This window comes from Lepeophtheirus salmonis, chromosome 5, assembly GCF_016086655.4.
Source record: "Lepeophtheirus salmonis chromosome 5, UVic_Lsal_1.4, whole genome shotgun sequence".
Taxonomy (NCBI): Eukaryota; Metazoa; Arthropoda; class Copepoda; order Siphonostomatoida; family Caligidae; genus Lepeophtheirus; species Lepeophtheirus salmonis.
Genome location: NC_052135.2, coordinates 45953431 through 45973854, shown reverse-complemented (window position 1 = coordinate 45973854; position 20424 = coordinate 45953431). Strand labels below are relative to the sequence as shown.

Sequence of the window (20424 nt, the reverse complement as noted above, 5' to 3'; positions counted from 1 at the left end):
GCATTCGAAAGCTTAAAAAGTGAGCTGTTGCGTGAAACATCCGAGTTTTACGAATTACAATAACTATACCTATATATACAAAAGTATAAACTGTTTAATATGGACTAAGTCAGAATATGTACAATTATTATTATTATATGTACATATTGAAAATGATCACCAGATTGTATAACCGTAATCTAATACACAGAAATATTTTAACACCAAGGGGCGTCATGTTTTATAAATAATAGATTGGAGTAAAGTAATTTCGTATTTTTCGTTTTATTTCAATGCTTTCTAACAAGTATTACAATCATACGACGTATGCCTCGTTCTGTTCAACAACTTTTTGCCAAAGAAAGTCTAACTTCATGATGCACGTTTTGTAGGAGCCCTTGTCCATATTGGCAAAAAACTATTATTCAAAGGCCTCTATTGAGACAACTATTTTAGACAAAGAAGGGATAGTCCGAACTATAGGGGGGATGTATAATAACTTCTCATCCGAGCTCCTGGAGCTTCTGGAGTGTTATCAAAGATGATTCCGGTCTGATGTTGTCTTGATGATGCCCTGTTGCTTCCTATTCAGCAATACTGGCTGCTTCGGTTCGATCCCCATCTTCAAACGATCGAGTTGTTCACAGTAAAGGGCAAAATTGACCAGAGAAAAAAATCACTCAAACCACTGTTGTATAAAACGAACCGAAAGAGTATCGACCCCGTATACATCGCAAATATTCTTGGTCGCTTTCGATGAGTTTTTCCCTTTCAGATACTAAAAATGTGAAATATGGCGAATTTCTTCCTTTAATACCTCCATACCCGACACACGATAATTCACTGCTGAACCGTCTAATCATAATAATGTCCAGAAAAGCGTTTGTAGTATAAATTTTCACCTTACAACACTTCATCTAATGATCCAATGTGACCAATAATAATGTGACCAAAAATGAATAAAATTACTTAGTTAATAAAAGGGCGGAAAATACGAAATTACTCTTTGACCAACTTTTGCACTTTTTTATTCTTACAAAAACACGCCTTATGTGACTTATCTACAATCAAACTTGAAAAAAAGTATTTTGACCTCCATCACTGTCCTCGGACCTGGCAAGGTTGTAAAAAATTAGATCGAGAGCCCCGTTACAACCGATACAATTATTTTCAAAATCAACGTTAAGAGAAAGATAAAATATTCAAGAATAGATCGCATGGAGTAATCCATACATCTTGGCTTGATTGGACCTTATTTTTAGAACCAATAATAATATCCTCTTTTTTGGCATACATTGGAGGTAGGAAAATTATTATTATTATTTTTTTTTAAAATACATTGTATATTTTTGCTTATAAAAAGTGAAAAAAAATCAATCACTTTTTATAAAGTTATTATGGAAAAAGTTTATATGCCTATCTTTTGTAGTGGAGTTAGTTATATCCATTAAAAATTAATTTAACAGAACGTTCCGCAGACCCTGCAATATAAAGGTAATAAATAGTAATGGACAAACAACGATGAGATACGTTATCATAAAAATATTTAGACCAAAAACCAAGATAAAGATAAATGCTAATTAATTTTTGTACATCATATATTTTCGTAGACATATTTTGATCAATTATGGGCCTTTTGGAGCATGGTTAGATACCCATGATTGTTAACTATAGTTTAAAGCCTGTATTTCATTTATGAAACTTAATTTGACTCCGATATGAGCCCCTTGGAATTAAAATTTGTATCTTTTTGATTGTAATGATAAGTTTGTAATACTTAAAGTGCAATTTGTAGTGATTCAAAAGGATTACTCCGAATATGTTTGTTAAAAATTGACGAAAATCTTTGAATAATAATAATTTATTGAGATATTGTTAGTGTTGGTGGGGCGAAAAGTGTCTTTAGGACATATTCCACTATGCTACAAAATTCAGGTCTTGGAACGCCTACGGGCTGAAACCCTCATTTAGTATTGTTATTTAAGCCATAGAACACGAAAATCATCTTTAAAATTTTCAATTGCAGTTGGTTTGGCCTTTCAAGCCTTTTTTTAAATCAGTTTTTAGAGGATCATTTCGTTTCAGAGACATATTTCGAAATGAAATAATTTTATAAATGAAAATTAAAGCTACTAAAAATTAATAAAAAATTCCAGTATTCGAAAAGTAAACTATTTATTAAGTTATCTTGAATACAGTTCATACAGAAAGTGTCTGATCATACAAGAATCAAGAAAAATGAATGGTCAGCTAATATTTTTTAAAATTGTATTATATTATAACTAAAATCCAAGAATAAATCTTATAATACAACTTAAAACGATTAACTTTAAAAAAAAATTGATTTCGATAGATTTTTTGAGCTTGATTTGTAATGTTATAATTTTTTTTCTAAATGCAATGTAAATTTGAGTTAAATGTTTCCAAATTAAATATGAATAATTGAATTATTTGACTAATTATAAGAAGTAGTGAATATTTTAAAGAAAACTAAGTCCTCCTAGACAAACTTTGCTTTAGTTATATAAATAGTGATATTTTTGTTCACCAATCGAGACTGTTTACAATATCTGTTTACATTTATACTTAGTAACCCATTAAATTTGTCTTCATCATAAATGTTAATAAAACTTTTGAAATCGTATTTTAAAGCATGTAATTCAAGAACTAGGCACTTAATTATTTGACTTGTCATTGTATTATGTAATATTTTGAATAATGTAACTTTTTGTCATTCAAGGGTCTGAATAAATAAAAGGATCATTGTTATATTTTTTGATGGATTGGTATTTAAATTATTAAAACAAAATATACATTAAACATACTTAGTTTTTAGTCGAAAAAATTAAAAAAGCAACTCCCAATAATGACTTCTTGAGAGTGTTTTATGATTAAAAAATCATTTCATCAATATCAATATAGTTAAAAGTCTTTGGACCCACTGTAAAAAAAATGGATGCATACAACATATGTGAGCGTCCAAGGTTAGTTTTCGTTTTTTTTTAACATACAAGGAGTTCATATTTGAATATCTATGTGAATAAACGTAGGTTTGATTCGCGGTCGCTTCTAGAGAAGGTAACTATGCTTTTCTTCCATTCCTTAAGATCCCAAATCCTCACAGCAATAGGAAGATGGTTAATTGGCACATAGAATCACAAAATAGGAATAATATATAAATAGACAAGACTGCAAGATAACTTAATCCCGGGACACAGGGAGGGAAGCACAGGTAAAGGGTCGAAGCGAGCACAGAAAAATCTGTGATTGTGATAACTGATAAGTTAAAGAAGTATTTCAAAATATAATATACCATATTCACAAATACATGTAGACTTTCATGGACAAGGTCCCTATCTTGATCTATGACTCTTGTACAATCCTTGATGTTAATAGAGATTTCAATATCTTTTTATGGCATTTTGATGAAGAAATGGACTGCATATGATTGTTAATTATTCTTTGCAACGGAACGTAGTAATAGTATTCCGGGATTTCTTCCCAATGCTTTGAAACCTGCGTATTATTTATATATAATTAATAAGATTTGAGAAATTGTCATTGTCTAGCTTGTTTACATTTTTGTTTCTAATTTCTCAAAGCTGGAGTACAACGGTAAAAATTCAAAACAAATATATAATTAAGAATATTTCAAATATTATTATCCAAGGCAAAAAAGTGTCAATGCGCAAATGTCACAAGGCCAAAACACTTTAAGGCAAAAGCGTCACAAGGCAAATGCATCAAAAGGCGAATACGTACAAGGCAAAAACGTAAATGACAAAAAATTCAAGGCGAATCCTCATGACACTGAAATCAATATCTCGTTACGTCATTTTCAAGTATATATGTATCTAAATAATATTATATAATATTATACTGAGATGTACCCTAGGGTGTATCACGGGAGCCCGAAATTGAGCTATCACGTATTTTGACCCTCAAAAGTGACGAATGGTAATTAGAAATCCGTTTTAGTAAAAAATATCCCGGAGAAAAATAGTAACATCCCACCCCTCCCCCCTTTTTCTCTGGAAAGGTTTCTGTATGGAGTAAAAATAATTATGAAAGAAACTTTTTTTTCTAATTTGTAAAAACCTTATATGTATAAAAAATGATATTGCATGATATGTAATTTTTTGCTAAAGTTATCAGCAAGATAAACGTTTCGCCCCCTGAATTTCTTTGACCTTTGCCTTTACCTCTTGGATTTTTATTTTCATAGCATTGACATGAAGAGATATCCAACATTTCCTCACATTCGTTAACGAACTTTTTGACCAAAGGGTTATCAGTTTTCAACCAATTTTTAGAAATCCTGCCAACTTTTTCGTTTATTTTTTGAATTTTACAAGCAACAAAGTATTTGTTCATTGGAGGAATGCTGAATTGCTCCCATATTGACAAAACTAAATCAGCAGTTGTTAAATAAGCCTCTCTTATAAACCAATTGCACGGACGAGTTTGATTTAAGTCTTGCTTTACAATTAAAAGGGATTTATAGATTGGAGAATTGCTGGATTGTGCTGACCAAAAAAGAAATGCAGAGTTTAACTTCTTGTTGCCATTGTTGTTTCTGTTTGAATACTACTTTGTGAAAAATTTCCTGCATCACATTTATAATTAAGTACTCTTGAACAATGGTTCGATTTGAAGTTGTTGTATAAAAGAAACATGTTAATAAGTCTATTTTTCAAAATACAAAGGGGTAATAATAAAGAATGTTAAATTTTAATTTCTTTAATTCCAAATGTACAAAGTAAACTTACTTTACAAACATTTAGCATCTACGCTATCCCCGTTAGTGTATACTAACTTATATAGAATAAAAAAACAATATATTGGCATTATTTTATCTTTTTCATAAGTAATTTTTATATTTTTTGTCTATTTTCGTACTAAATCCGGGGGCACGTAACGTTTAGCTCGCTGTAGAAGTAAGGGATTTAACTTTAGAAAAAAATAACATGTCGTGTAATATCATTTTTTTAAACATATAAACCTTTTTTATAAATAAGAAAAAAAAGTTTATTTCATAATTTTTTTTTACTTCGTACAGAAACCTTTCAGGACAAAAGGAGGGGGGGGGAATATTTTTTTAGTAAAATGGATTTCTATTTACAATTTGCAAATTTTGAGGTGTCAAAATGCGTGTGATATCTCAATTTTTGGCTCCCGTGATACACCCTAATGTACTCTTATTATATATTTTATTTCAATTTACTTTATTAATACATACCTCACAAACTCACTAATTCTCTTATTTAATATGCATACATACATCTACTATAATATAATATTATACTAGTTAGGAAGTACCCGTTTTATATATTCTATACTAAGACAAACTTGCTAATCCGTGTGACATACAAGCAACCATAATATTATAATAAAGTAGATGTATTATAATGGGGGAAAAAATAGTTTTTGCAAGATATGTGCAATAATCTTAATACATATCTTATATAGCATATTTGGCTACATTTTTAGGAAAAATTCCACCGACCAACAGTCCTAAAGTCCAAAAGGAATTGTCTTAAGAATAGACTGTACCAAATAAATAAGTACCAACACAATACTATGATAAGTCGAGTTAGATATCATAAAATATAGGAACTGATTAGTAAATAACATGTAATTAAAGAAAATATTAAAAATAGTTGTACATGTATGATTTCATAAGTTGAACAAACAAAAGAACAGTCGATCCACATTTTTAAATTATAATCCAAAGGTATACGAAACAAATACTTTAAAAAAATCCAATTTTTATCCTTTGTAGACTAAGGTTTTTTCTGGAGATGGAAAAAAGTAATTATACTACAAGTCCATTTTACTTGAGTTTAATATCAATTAACTTTCGAGTACAAGTGGAGTTGCGAGTCTTTGATTCTTAAATCAAGTAGAGTCAAAAGTCTCTACATATACTTATACATACATCGTAAATAAAAGGCCTTATACAAATCACGTTTTTTATTATTTTGTGGGGCCTATTGATTTTTTAATATTAAGTACGATATGTTTTATTTGTGTTATGAAAACTATTGACTCCACGCTGTAATTTCCTGCAGGAGAGTTATCTTCTACGCTATTAAAGTAAAATTTGTGTTTTAGCCGACGGCTAATTACTCCGAGTAATGCCAGGTACTACCACTAGTCTTCTATATTATCAAAGTAAAAGTTGGACTTTAGGCGATGCATAATTAATTGCGAGAATACAGGATACAACTGCTAGTTATTTTAGATAATGCAATTCTTTTTTTGTTTAAATGAGCTTAAGCTACACAAACTCGTTGTTAGATATGAGTCCTCAAGCAATATTTTTTTCACGGATCTAGTATCTACGCAGTCTTAAGATACTCCCAGATCGCATACATATAAATATACAGTCAAACTTTGCTTGATAATTATTGATCATGAATATCTCAAAGTATTTTATAAGTCGATGGAATAATTCCATATAAATCCCTCATTATCTAAAATTCAATGATTGGGACTGTTCTACTTTCTTACATATAAAAGTTTCAATTAATGTTCTATCTTAAATAGATTACAATGTCAAAGAACCACAACTATTGAAATAACGAAATTTAAAACATAAAGGTAAAGTTCTACCGTTTTTCATAAGATCAACTAAAAAACAGATAATAAAATTTACTCATTCTTGCTCCGTAAATACTTAGCAACAATTGATAATGTATGTTTTTACAAGTTTGATAACAAAGCATTAGTTATCACCATAGAAAAATGATCAAAATGTCAAATTCTTCATAATTAAGAGCTAATGATTGGATAGAGCCATGCCTAGTTTAAAATAAAGAAAGATATACTGAAATTTGTTTTTAATTGTTTTCAAGAGTTGATTTTTGTATGATTTAAAGATGCTAACTCTACTTACTATGAACTTCGGTAGGGTATGACTAAGGATTTAAATTTAAATTAAGGGCTACAATTCTATGTATATGGTATATATTATCCATAAAAAGAGGAATATTTTTTTCTCTAAATATCACAATTTTTTGTTTCTCTTTCTGTCCCTTTTTGAGAGTCGAGCTTGCGAGTTGATAAAAAAGCTTGAAGTGAATAACAAATAAATGAAAACAAGTGCTTTACACATTCATTTAAATGTCCAAATTATACATACGAGTTCTTTACTTAGCATTTTTTTAAATTATTTATAAATAAATGCACATTATTATGTTAAATAAGTATATTGCTTTTCTTTTGATAGTCTTGTGTTCAACTGTATTTGTGTGGAATAGTCTTGTGCTGTATTATTAGTGATGAAGATCGTTAGTATTTTAGGAAAGTTACACAAAAGAAACATAAAATTAACATTTTAACACTAACAATTTGAAGAATGTTTTGGGGGAGAGCAGCTTATGACGGTTCATTTGATCGTCTAAAAGCAGATGAGACAGGGCGGGGGAGAAATAACCTTACAAGGGTATAGGCAAGAATGATTTGTAAGTCAATTCTATATTCTACTTTGCGTTCAATAAAAACGTACAGTTATAACTCCGTAAAAATCCTCCAGGTTACTCTCCGTCTTTTAAGAGCACACACACATGTTCAATCCGGTTTTGTGTACAACTGTATGCTGTACAAAAGAAAGTTCACTCCATGGGAATTAAATGATAGAAGCCGAAAATGAACGTTGTAATTCTGACAATTTGAAGAATGTTTCGGAAAAAAACAACAGGTTAGTAGTCATGACGTTTTATTAAATTAGCTGCAAGGAGCTGTGAGATGAAGGAACTAACACAAATCCCACTCCGTATATTCAAAAATAAAGTAGGTTGGAATGATTCCAATGCCCATTCTCCCTTCTACTCTGAATCCAAAAATAAATTAACTTATAACTCCCGTGTAAACTCTAATTCATAAGAACATACACTATTCATTACTTTATACTTAGATGATCTGACTTCAGAAATTAAATAATAATGATAACAGCTTTAGAAAATAAAAAACCCTGTTCAGATTACCAACTAGAAAAGACGTTCCTGCCTTCTATGACATATTTTATACAATCCCGCTGTATATTATCTAAGCAAGGAATAATTATATCCTGAATTGTCTGAATAGCGCAGTTTGATGTGATATCATTATAGGTGCCTAAATAACCAAATTGAAAATGGATGATGATGTAGAAAATTTTATTTTATAATATTTTTTACTATAACAATGAACATTAATTATGAAGCTGGCCACCATTAGCCTCAATGACAGCCTCCAACCGCCTCCGGAACCCCTTGCACACATTGTCATCGTAGTCCTTTTTCATGATCCTCCATTACTGGTTAACGGAGGTATTCAGGGCATCAATATTCAGGTAGTGGACTTTGCAGGGTATTTGCTCAATTTGCCACCAAATGGAGCAATCCAGTGGATTCAGATCTGGGCTATGAGGGAGACAAAGGTTCTTGGACCAGAATTTCATGTTGCTACACATCCCCTCTTGTACAGTATTAGCAGTATGGACTGAAGCCCTGTCTTGCTGAAATACGTACGTGTCTTTTTTTGGAATTCTTCGTGGTCTTGGTGATGTATGGGACCACATTTTCCTTCAACACCATCAAGTAGTCGGACGCAAGTAACCGGTATCCAACAGGAAGCCAAATTGGAGGCATTTTTTCTTCATTTGATGCCACAGCCCCAATATCATCACAGAGGCCGGATGTTTGGTCTTGGTGACTGTCCTGATGTTGTTGTCAGCCTTTCCAAAGTATACCGCCTGATCAGTTTGCTTGTTGAGGACGGGGTCAACGGTAAATATATTTTCATCAAAAAAAAAAAAAAAAATTGCTGTTGTGCTTCAGATCATTCAAGAGTTGTTGACATCGCTGAAAAAGCTTTTTGACATTGAGACAGAAGTGGCCTCTCAATTTTTATAAAAGACCTTCCTGTATCCTATTGGATGACCTTGCCCACAATAAACTTCTTGGTGTACTTTGATATCTTCCTCGATGGGATGACCTTAAAGGCCTTCATGATGCCTTCAAGCTTCACTTAGATGGGTATTCCACTCTTGGGTTTGTCCTTAAGGTTGTCCCCATCAGCCAAACGATTTCTAGCCCGACAGACTGTGGCCTTGCTGACGTTTAATGCCTTCATGGTGTCCGACGTGGTCCTCCCGGTGCGGATTAAATTGCCTATGATGATTCTTCTTGCTTCCATCTCGACATATACGGCGTTTTTGTTTACAAAATGTACATCGATAAAAGCCTTAGAATCTAAGTTCTTCCAAAATAATCGGAAATTTAATATTTAATTAACAACACCTATTCAAAACTGTATTTTTAGAAGGTCTTATTACTTTTTATACACCCGGTATGTACTCGAGACAGATCTTTTTATAAATAATAGTATTCAATAAGCGTACAAAAAAAAAACATTTCGTGAAAAGGCTACTTAATGCCTTCAAAGTAAACTGGTCAACCCAACTTTTACCCTTACTGACTTTTTGAACGACTAATCATATAATTCAAATGTATGCGGCATTAAAAATGTAGTTATTTTTAAATTGTTTGCTATTTTATTGATTTGTAACTCCAAAAAGGAGCTCGAATAAGTCCTATTATCCATATAAACTACATACTATGTATAGGTATCGGTGGAATCAGTATTATTGAGCCGATTCCGATGCATCGGAGCACCCTTGATTTAATTCAAAAATCACTATTCGTCATGGTCATCAAGTCGTATAAAATGCTGTTATGTAGTCTTTTTTAATATTTTAAATCCATTTGATGGAGTTGAATCATGGTTTATTGACCATTTGTAGATATTATGTTGTATCAATATCAAGTATAGACATGACAATGATTAAATTTGTGAGGTTGGTGTAGATGTCCCTAAATTATTTGTTTCAAAAGTTTCATCTCATTTATTTTATATTACAACTTGTACAAAATCCCAACTTGTAATCAAAATTTATTTTAAACAGAATTTTAAACAAACAATGAATTATTAATGAACTATCGAATTTTCCTATCATTACTTTGAATCTTTTATTATTTTTTATACTTTTTCGATATAAAATCAATATTAACTATATATTAATATGTCTCACTTTTTATCCTAGACACCAATCTGTCAATAAGTAACAGGTATGTCCCCAAGGCGTGGGCTGGAGGGACCAAAGTTCCTCCAAATTTCCAAAAAAATTAATTATTGATAAGAAAAAAATCCAAAAAATATAATTTTTCAAAAAAAAAATTAATTTTTGTGAATAGCTATCGATTTTTGAAATGTTTTTCCAAAAAATTTATTATGTATAGCTTAATTTTTGAATTTTTCCAAAGAATTTAATTTTTTGTAAACAGCTGTGAATTTTTGAAATGTTTTTCCCAAAAATTTAATATATGAAACTTCTTTTATATTTGAAATTTTTTCCAAACCCCCCCAAAAAAAAATAAGAATAATAATATTTATAGTCCTACAAACGCCCTAGTTAAGCATTGTCTATTATGACTCATCACTATTTTTTTAAATGTACAAAATATGTCTGTTCTATAAAAGGATAGACGAAATCTTCACCCACTAGTATGAAGTCATGATGTCCCCCTCTATAAAACATTCCGTATTAAGATAAGGACTTCAAGTTATATTCTTAATCAAATATTGTAGGAGTATCTTTCATGTTAATGAACTCATAAATTATGAATATCCAATTGTATAATTGTACATACAATTCTTTTAAAAATAACCTAGTGGGATGGGTAAAAGCGTTTTATTGAAATTATATTCAAACATACTAAATCTCTTACGAGATTTCTTATGCAAAATAAAACTTAGCCTTAGGAATAATTACTTGTAATTTAATCTTATATTAAGCCGCAATATGATGTAATAGCATCTTTTAAAGAGTACGATATAAAGGGAAATCTTGATCTTATTTGAAAAGCTTTTACAAATAAATCAATTAATGTGGTCTTTATTTCAATAATGAGGGTTGCGATTGAATCAATCAATCGATTGACTTAAACGAACATATCATGACAAACCCCTACAGTAAATTTTCTCAAGAGAATAAAAGCTATACTAGAGAGAAGGTGGGGTATGTATACCTTTCAAATCCTTTCTCCAAGTGGATATATGTACCTTTGATATACATACTTAATATAAAGGTATACCACCCAGCATTATAAAAATACATACATATTCAATATTAATTCAAAGAGCGCAACATGTCAGATGAAGTATGGATTTTTGAATCCTTGATTGGATTTCTACGTGGTCCAGTGTGGAATTATCCCGTCTTAACTTTTATTGAGCAGCGGTCTATAAGTATACTTTTCACTTGTCCTTAATACATTACACGTAGATAGATATTTAATATTTGACAATAATTTAAACTCCTAGGAGCATCAATAATTTAAGTCTTAACTAGTTAATAGATATACGATTTCTTATTTCCCAGAAAATTATTTTTCAGTAAAATCCCAGGAAACCAATTTCTAAATTGGGTTATTACTAGAAATCTCGGGGATGAAATAAAAAACGGCAGCGTCGTAACCACGGGGTCCAAAACCCCCTATTTAAAAAGCTTTGCCCCAACAAACCCCTAGTAACAGTAGGATTGCATGTTTTATTGTCCTTTACATCCATTTAATTAAGTACAATCTATTACTTTGCACATGAATAAGTCAGGGGAGTCCAAAATGGGTACGCTGGAGGGGCTGATGTCCCCTTAAATATTATTTTATGCCCACTACTATATAAAAATATTAATTCTAAGAAAACGTTAGCAATGTAGAAAGCCTTTGAACTTTTTTTTTTAACTTAAAAAAGGTAATTCGATCAAATTTAGCATTTTCTACAAAAAAATGAACTCTTAAACAGTTTTTTGCCTCTTGTAAAAAAAAACTGCCAAAATTAAGTCCTGCAGACACCCCTGTAATGCGAATCCTGAAAAACTAGAAAATTTAAGCTATTTAATTCTAATTGTAACTTTTACATTATTTTTATTTTTCAAAGCTCTAATCATTATTATGTAACTTTTGAAGGGAGAACATCTAAGTATAAAGTAAAAACTGGTGTTGGAGCTCATAAAATACGTAGAGTCACAATGAGGGTTTGCTCGGGAGTTATAAGTGTAGTTCCTTGTTTTATTCGGAGTAGAATTGATGATTGACATCGAAGTTGAATTAAATATCGACATCGGAGAAATTCCAGCCTAGATACGAGTGAAAATTGTTTATTTTCGTTCCTTTCACTGCTGCTTGCAGCAAGTCTAATTAAACAACATGACAGCTAAGCTACTTTTACCCCTAAATATTCTTTCAATTATCAAGATTATCACATTTATTTTAGGTTCCTTCTCTTTTTACATACCGGCAAGATATATTTTATATAGCACTGCTTCCTACGCTGCTGATTTAGTGTGAAAATTAAGTAATTTATTTATATTTTACAATGCACATTCGTGAAAGATTTCAAACTAATTCAGAGGTAGAAGTTATAACTAAATATTCATTTGTAAGTTTGTTATTTATAGGTGCTTCGTTGGGCGTCATTTTTTGTTGATGCACAAATCACTTTATTTTCACTGTTGGATACCATTTAACTCTTCAATTTCAATTACATTAAGGAGTCAAATGTTATAGAATAATTAAATTCTTTACTTCCTGGAAAGTATCTTTTCACTCAGGAATTTATCACATATGTAAAACCCCAAAAAATAGTCTGAAAACTGAATTCTTAGATCCTGGTAGAGAAAGCCTCATATGTATATTCTACATAAGTCATTATTTCTTTATATTGTTGTAGATACTAAGCCCAACCAAAATTTCATATGTATATTCAGCGATTGTCCATAGACGAAGGTTGACTTTTGAGATTATTGAGCTTACCAATAAAAATTATTTATTTATTTATAGCATGCACTCATGGCGGTCGCTAAACCAATGTTGGTTTCAGAGTCAAGGGAAATAATATATGTACAGTTTAAACAAAAAACATCTTAAACAAAAATAAAGAAAAAGAGAAAATATGCCCAATTCTAAAGAAACCATTTTTTCGAATTTAATTATCATTCGATTCTTTAATATATTGTTGTATTATGTAGGTACACACGTCCAAAACAGTATCAGACAATATCATCTATTATGCATTGTCAGTTTTTTTAATGTATATATTACTTTTGGTGTGCTTCACGATTTTCTACTATTGATATAAATTGAAAAATAAATACATTTAGTGTGGAATGTCTTTTTATACTTTTAAAAGATTGTTTATTCGTCTAAAAAAACATATTTTTTTTACACAAGGATAAATTTTGAACATTGAGTAGTCTATTTTAATTGCTTAAAGAATTTTCCCCTAAATTGATTTTTTTCCCATTTTTTCAATAGCAGAAAATCTCAGAGCAAACTAAAAGATAAATGATCTTTTTATCTACAATAAACAAACTAACAATTTTAACGTTATGGACTGTTTACCAAGATAATAAAAGAAATTATTTAAGTTTATAATGAAAATTGAATTTGTAATTTGAAAATAATGTATTATTTTTTATCAAGCCTGATATAAGTACATATAACCATTTATTTTAGAATATTCCCCGCTCTAGAGTTTGATCAAAAATAGATCAAGAACCACAAATTTTAATCTAAATGTACTTAAAGGAAAAATAAAGGGTCATAATTTCAAACAAATTCAAAATCTCCTCTATAGTAAAACCAGAATCAATACTTTTTTTTTTAGAATTCAGTTTCTTTTAAATAAGATTCAAAATCAAATTCAATTAAAAAAAACAGAAACTCTAAAATTCTAAGATTTAAGATACTTTAAACTATAAACCATGATATAATAACGGTAATATTTTTTTCTTATGAGAGGTATTAGGTAATATTCTACAAGATTTTCAGTTACGCCACGATTTTGCTGTAGATGAGACTGGGGACAGTTGCAACATTCTCTTTTTCTCAAAAATAAAAGTATCTAGACCCCAAGAAATTTCATTACAATTGTATAATATCATGTAAATTATTGGTAGGGAAAAAATCCTTAATTTATGTCTACTTTTATTTGTACTATTCGATTAAAACTGATTTTGGGAGGTAGAGATATTTTTTTAGGATGATCGATATTTCTGCTATTCTCTAAAACTGGTCCTGCCATTCCATTCTTTCTAAAACTTTTTCTGTCAATTCCCCATTGATTGTTTTTCCCCAGAATGGGCTTATATAATTAGTTATCCGTATAATTTTGCATAGTCATTTGCCTTTATCTCTTTCTAATGCAGTGCCCATTATTTCAAGGAACGTTTGTTCCAGTATTTTATTCCATACGGAATCCTTATCAAAAATTCGTTTGAACCATGTAAAAAGCATCGTTTTCCAAAAATCTTTCAATCTGAATAAACAAAGCCTCCTAACTTTTTGGGGAAATTTATTTCGAGTCCAAGATATCACTCTGCTTCTTCTTTTCGGTGATAAAAAATTATCGTATATTTTGTTTGTCAATCTTATTGCATAAAATATCCGAAAAAGGTGTCAGTTTTAAAATATGAGCTATTTTAGATAAAATAAGTGTATTCCATATTTGAATTCTTGCCAATATATATTCTTTTTTACGAAAATTGCGTACTTAGAGGTTGTTTTTTGAATCTTTTACTCAATAATTTTAATGTTTTCATAAACATCACTTCCATCCGAAGTTATGAATGTTCCTAGCACTTTCATCCTCGGTGTAACACTTAAACCTTTCAAATTAGAAAAATCATTCAAATCAGCCATTATCTGTGTTTTTTAAGATTAATTCTTAATCCAGATTTCTTCCCGTTATCTTCTAAAATATATAATGTCTGCTTAAAAGAGGTCTGAATATATTTGTGGCTTCCTGAATAAATCATAGTAATGTCATCAGTGAAAGCTTAAATTTTATTTTCCATCTCTCCCACTTTTATATCTTTTATATATTTTGATGCATTGATATCCTCTAATATTGGATTTAAGGCAATAATAAATAGAGCTGGGGAGATGGGATTTCCTTGACGGCATCCTCTATTCACAATGAAATTATACTCTTCTCTTTTATACAAGGTAATAAGATCACAGAGACTTACTGCCACCATTCTTATAAACTTATCTCCCAGCCCGTGCGCCTTTAAAATTTTATTATCCATTCTTGTGATATACTCTCAAATGCCTTAATAAAAACCTTCGCCAACACTGCTACTTTGGAATTTTGTTTTGTTGCCTGTGCAATCGAATCCTTAATTCCTCTGACCTCACCATTTATGACTCTACTTGGAACAAACCATTTTTGCAACTAGTTTAAAATATGGGGCAAAACCTTTCTTAATATCATTGCTAAGATTCTATTATAGATTTTATACGACACGTTGAGCATAGTTAAAGGACTAAGGTTCTCTATAGATATGGGATCCTCATATTTTTAGGTATAAGAATTAATTTCCCTATTGAAATGTGTCTTTAAAAAAACCCAGTTAGAAAAATCTTTCTTGCAAACTTCTTCTAATAAAGCGTAGTATATTTCTTATAAATTCCATCGAAAATACAGAGATTTTTTTTAAATATATGAAATCTCTAAATTTTCTTCAACACCAATTTTCTCTTCTAATGCCTTCTTAAAAGACCATTCCGATTTTGTTACATTAAATATATTACCATTCTTAACCTCACCAGCAATATATGCTGAGTTGAATGTAAATTATATGCAGAACTTTTTATCATAATCTCTGCATCTATACATTTCTTGATAATATTTGGTAAACATTTTAGTCACCTTACCTGGATATCTTAATCTGCTATGATACATGCCAAGTTGATTGGAAGTTGAACTCAAAACCTTGAAAAGTCTAGTTATACATTTATCAAACTTATTCAACTTAATTTATAACTCAAATTGGATTTTTTTAACCATTCCCAACTACAAGGATAGTTGAAACAGTTGAAAGGTTACATTTTCTGTGTAATTTCTAGGGAAAACCCCTCGCTGGTTTAATCTCTAAATTGATTTTTCGTGTTATGCTGTGTTTGCGTAAAACTAACTCCAGTAATTAAACCTATAGAAAAATGTGGTGTAACTCTCCTCAGTCTCCTCCATCTGCCTACTGCACGTAAGCTCATAATCTTGCATTATTTTTTGGTTAATTGATTAGAAATATAAAGTAATTTAAAAATTTGGAAACTATTTTACTGTAATTTAAGTTAATATTGTAGATTTATTTGTAATAAAAGTAATATATTAACATATTGATATCAATTATTTTTGAATGATAGTTTTTGAAGCGGATGATAGCATTGAAAATGAAGAAGAATATAAAAGAACCTTCGAAGAATATAAAAACCTCGTAAGATTAAAACTGTCAAGGACACATTCACACTTTTTCCGTTCTCCGTCAGTTCTAAAAAAAATTATTTCAGGGGCTCATACGTTCATTTTTTTTTTCAGTTTCTTAACGAATTGAAGACCACGTGAACTAATTTTGTGTCAATTTAGTTGTCTACAAATAAAACTACTTTTCTTAGTAAAATGCCAATTTTGAGTCACTGTAAATAATTGTAGCTATTTTTTTTTTTGTTGTTTTTCCATGACTTATGCATTTTTTTACGCAAAATCCATGGAAGTTGTGTAATTGTTTATTTTATAATCCATCGGTACATTTATTGCACCACTCAACCTCTTCCTGAAAAGGAAAAAAAGGCTTAATCCGTTGGTAGCTGGTCAATTATTATAGAACTATTATTCAATAATTGTGGAGGATTGTAAACAGCTAATAAGGAGTTAATTCTAATTAAACCAATCAATGTTCAGCGCATTAATAGAAGAAAAGAAGACAGCTGACAGCAAAATATAGCGTATATTTTTTTACTAGCTAGGTTACACCCTGCATATAGGTAATACTATAAACCTGTTAGGGAAGTTAGTATAACCCCTACATATTGGTTATAATGACTAAAAAAATTATTATAATGACATAACATAAGTTCAAAAAACCATTTGGCGACCATTTGCCGTATTTTTAGAGTTAAATAGTCAAACATATACCAATAAAAAAATCAGGCATGATAAAATTATAAATCATAGTTTTTATGATATTGTTTAATTCCAATATCAAGCTTATTAAAGGTTTTATATATATATATAGCTATACATTCGACTAGTCGAATCTAATAAAAGTGTGTTGTTGTTTTTTTCATAAGAAATGGCAAATGGCCTTATCAACTTGTAATGTCATTGTTGTAATTTATCATTGGTTCTATTCTATTTGTAACAGGTGCACTTGAGCCTTTGCTTACATGTTTTTAGTGTTATATGTACTGTGAGAGTTATTAATGATAGCCTCAGCATCCCCAGCAGACAAAAAAGTAATCTTGTAGGCAAATAAATTTGGACACAAAATGTGGTCTTCATTTTGGCCCATGATTATAGCATTGGTCGATCTTTCAAATATATTTTTGGAAAACAATATAAAATAAGAGACGAAATGAACGAGGGGATGAATGTTGTTTAATCGTTCATTTTTTTCGGTTCAGGCGCTAAAAAATGAACGTTAAGCATGAACAGCACTCACTTGCCGTTTAATATGCAAACATGAATTACAGTTATAGATAAGACTCTTTCCAGGTGGATTTTATGCTGTCTTCATATATGGAAGACTTAAATATTTCAACAGATCAGTTTGAGAAAGTTATTGAAAATGCGACCAAAAATATGAAAACCAAAATAAGTCACTTACTATTCGATCAGGTAAAGACAATAATGAGACACTTATATATACAACAACTTGCAAATAGCTGTATGAATATTTGTAGATATGGGCTGCCAACAACTATGATCTATTTAAAAAAATGATGATCCAGAAAAATGTGGAACTTCAGCTCCAAGCTCTTAATTTACTCCGAGAAAGGTAAGACAAAAAATCCACAAGAGATGATTGAATTATGATTTTAATATTCATATTGCATCATAAACCACGTACTAGGTATGGTGTTTCTCTAAAGCCAAATGGGAAGAAAGATAGAACAAAGGGAAATGAGTCAGAGGAGAAAGTAATGGAAAAGATACGAGAGTAAGTTTTTATTAAATATAGTAAAAATAAATTATTATTAATATCCATTATTGACCTAAATAAAGATTATCTCTCAAAGAGCATGAGGCGAATATCGATAGATTAGACAAAGAGAAGCGGGATTTGGAAGAGGCTTTAGCAAAATCCTCTGAGGATCATGATAAATTATATTTAGAGCAAGAAAAACAGGCAAAAATAGTGGAAGAGGAGCTTCATAAAACCATGGTTGAAGCATCTGCTCCTCCGGAGACAGAAGGTAGCGTCATGTCAATACTTATGTACATGATAAACTAAGGAATTTTTTAACTGCGACTTAAGACTCGATTCAGTGATTTAGACCACTTTTTACAAAAGAATTCAAATGCTATGTAGACTCCATCAACCAATCTTTAATATAAGTTAAATATATATTCTAAAAAGAAATTTTTATATAATTTAAAGTATTGACCTTTATAAAAAAAATTAAAAAAAGGCCACATTTTCTTTTCTAAAAAAGCGAATATATGATTTTTAAAAAAGTAAATAAAGAAAAGGCCCGCCACATTTATCTTTGCCCCGGGCTAAATTATGCTAAAATTGGTTCTACTGGCATTTCACATCATACGATCTTCTCTGTATCTCAATTATCATATTTTGTTCCTCCACGAACTCGATGAGGGCATCATTTATTGTCATTCCTCTATTTTGATATTTTCTACAACACTTTTCCTAAATATGTTAGGATGTTGACTGTATCAATGAGGCTCCATCCTACCCTGGACTCTGATTTATATTTTTGAGATTAGAGCACCTTGTTGGTATTGACAACATCCTTGGGTTGTTTTGGCCAAAATTTCAGCAGCTATACGCCATGAGTTGTTTTTTTATTATTGTAATGATTTAAGCTCCATATTTTATCTTTTTAAATGACTTCATTTTGATAAGAGCTGAGGGAATTTGACCTCAAGCTTCGGACTCCAGTAACATTAAAGTATTATTAGCTATTAAACTTTAACTTAAGACTTCCCTTGAAGGGAAAAGATGTGGTACTATTTTACACGAAATAATAATTTACTTTTGCTTCTCCAGAAGATGAAGAAACTCCATTCTTTAAAGAAAATGAAGAAATTGTATCTGAAGATCCGCATGGAAATACACCTGAATTAGTGGAAGAAGAGGAAATAACGAAAAGAGCTGAGTTTCTTCGATCTCTAAGAGATAACCTATTAGCAATGAAAAAAACAGAAAGAGAACGGCTCTTAGCAGAGTCGGAGAGTTCATCTAATGCAAGACCCAAGTCTTCAAAAGCAGCAAGAAGAGCAGCATCTGACTCACAGACAATTGATCCTCAAACCTTGAGTATCAGAAAGGCTTTAGTCGAAAAATTGAAAAAAGAAGTTATCAATCAATAACTTTGTCCTATATAAAATTAATCACTTCCTATATTCTATAACGATAAATCAAAGCACATCTTGTATATCTAAAACGAAATGTTATTTATAAATCTATTTAAAAAAAAAAAAAATGTTTGTAAGCTAAGCTCCGTGAATCAAATTTCATCATGTACAATTAATAAATAAATTTGATCTCGTAAAAATATATATTAATTCATATTTCCCCAAAAAAACATATTCACATTATTACGTGTTCAAGTCATTACATAACAAAGAAATATTTTGTTTGGTGTATTATGTATTAGTGAAATAAGTACACTCTATTCTAACAGCTCTTAAATTTTAACAACTTATTAAAATATACATATCAATTATCATATACATTTCATATACAATATTATATATTTTATGTTTACTCTACGAAACATTTGTAAATTATCTAATCACACAACCTAGCACGAAATATTCCCAAACACCCACTCATATAATACATGCTAGTTTTTAATATGATATGAATTCACTGATTAAAGAAAATAATGGAACCCAATACTGTAACTACGAAGTATTGTTAGGCGATGTAGGTGCGAAACGAGGCGTGTTTCCTCTCTAACTGAAATATAAATAAAACATAATTTAAATTTAATAATACCAAAACTGAATAATTGTTACCACATCCAAGATTATTCTGCTTAACAATCGTTTATTTTCAAATGTGCCCTACAACTGTGACTACAGAGCTTGGTGTCAAAATAACATAAATGGTCATTCCACGTCAAGTGTACACACTTTTTTGCAATTTACGGCATGATCCTCTACGATTTTGATGATTTTTTGGTGAGCTGGCTTTTTTATATAATAAGAAAGTGTGTGAAATATTAGGGTTCTGTGACTCACCTGAGCCGTTCTAGACCACCATTAGAAAGCCATAATTATATCTTAGTGGCTTGGTTTTAACACAGATTACATTAAAAGATACACAAGAACACAAAATTTAACTTATGTTCAATCATAATCTTATTTTAATCA

At 30.3% G+C, this 20424-nt stretch overlaps 1 protein-coding gene across 2 annotated transcripts; it reads left to right on the top strand.

The window, feature by feature from the left end:
* The first annotated feature begins 11092 nt into the window (after positions 1-11092).
* On the top strand, positions 11093-20038 carry LOC121118615 (cilia- and flagella-associated protein 36). Of its 2 annotated transcripts, XM_040713192.2 has the most exons (7): positions 11093-11271; positions 16233-16303; positions 17581-17703; positions 17769-17863; positions 17939-18025; positions 18091-18281; positions 19094-20038. In XM_040713192.2, exons 1-7 carry the CDS (start codon positions 11172-11174, stop codon positions 19414-19416), a joined length of 990 nt encoding a protein of 329 aa, XP_040569126.1. In that variant the 5' UTR covers positions 11093-11171; the 3' UTR covers positions 19417-20038. The 2 variants fall into 2 exon arrangements, with proteins under 2 accessions (XP_040569126.1, XP_040569127.1); XM_040713193.2 differs by lacking the exons at positions 11093-11271; positions 16233-16303 and adding an exon at positions 17201-17321 and having other exon boundaries at positions 19094-19624.
* The last annotated feature ends 386 nt before the right edge of the window (positions 20039-20424 follow it).

What these genes read in the sequence shown, in the direction of transcription:
- LOC121118615 (XM_040713192.2), top strand. Translation starts at nt 11,172, where the DNA reads ATGTCAGATGAAGTATGGATTTTTGAATCCTTGATTGGATTTCTACGT. An exon ending in GTCACTTACTATTCGATCAG is followed by an intron (nt 17,704 to 17,768) that starts GTAAAGACAATA and finishes GAATATTTGTAG; the next exon opens with ATATGGGCTGCCAACAACTA. An exon ending in TGCTCCTCCGGAGACAGAAG is followed by an intron (nt 18,282 to 19,093) that starts GTAGCGTCATGT and finishes TTGCTTCTCCAG; the next exon opens with AAGATGAAGAAACTCCATTC.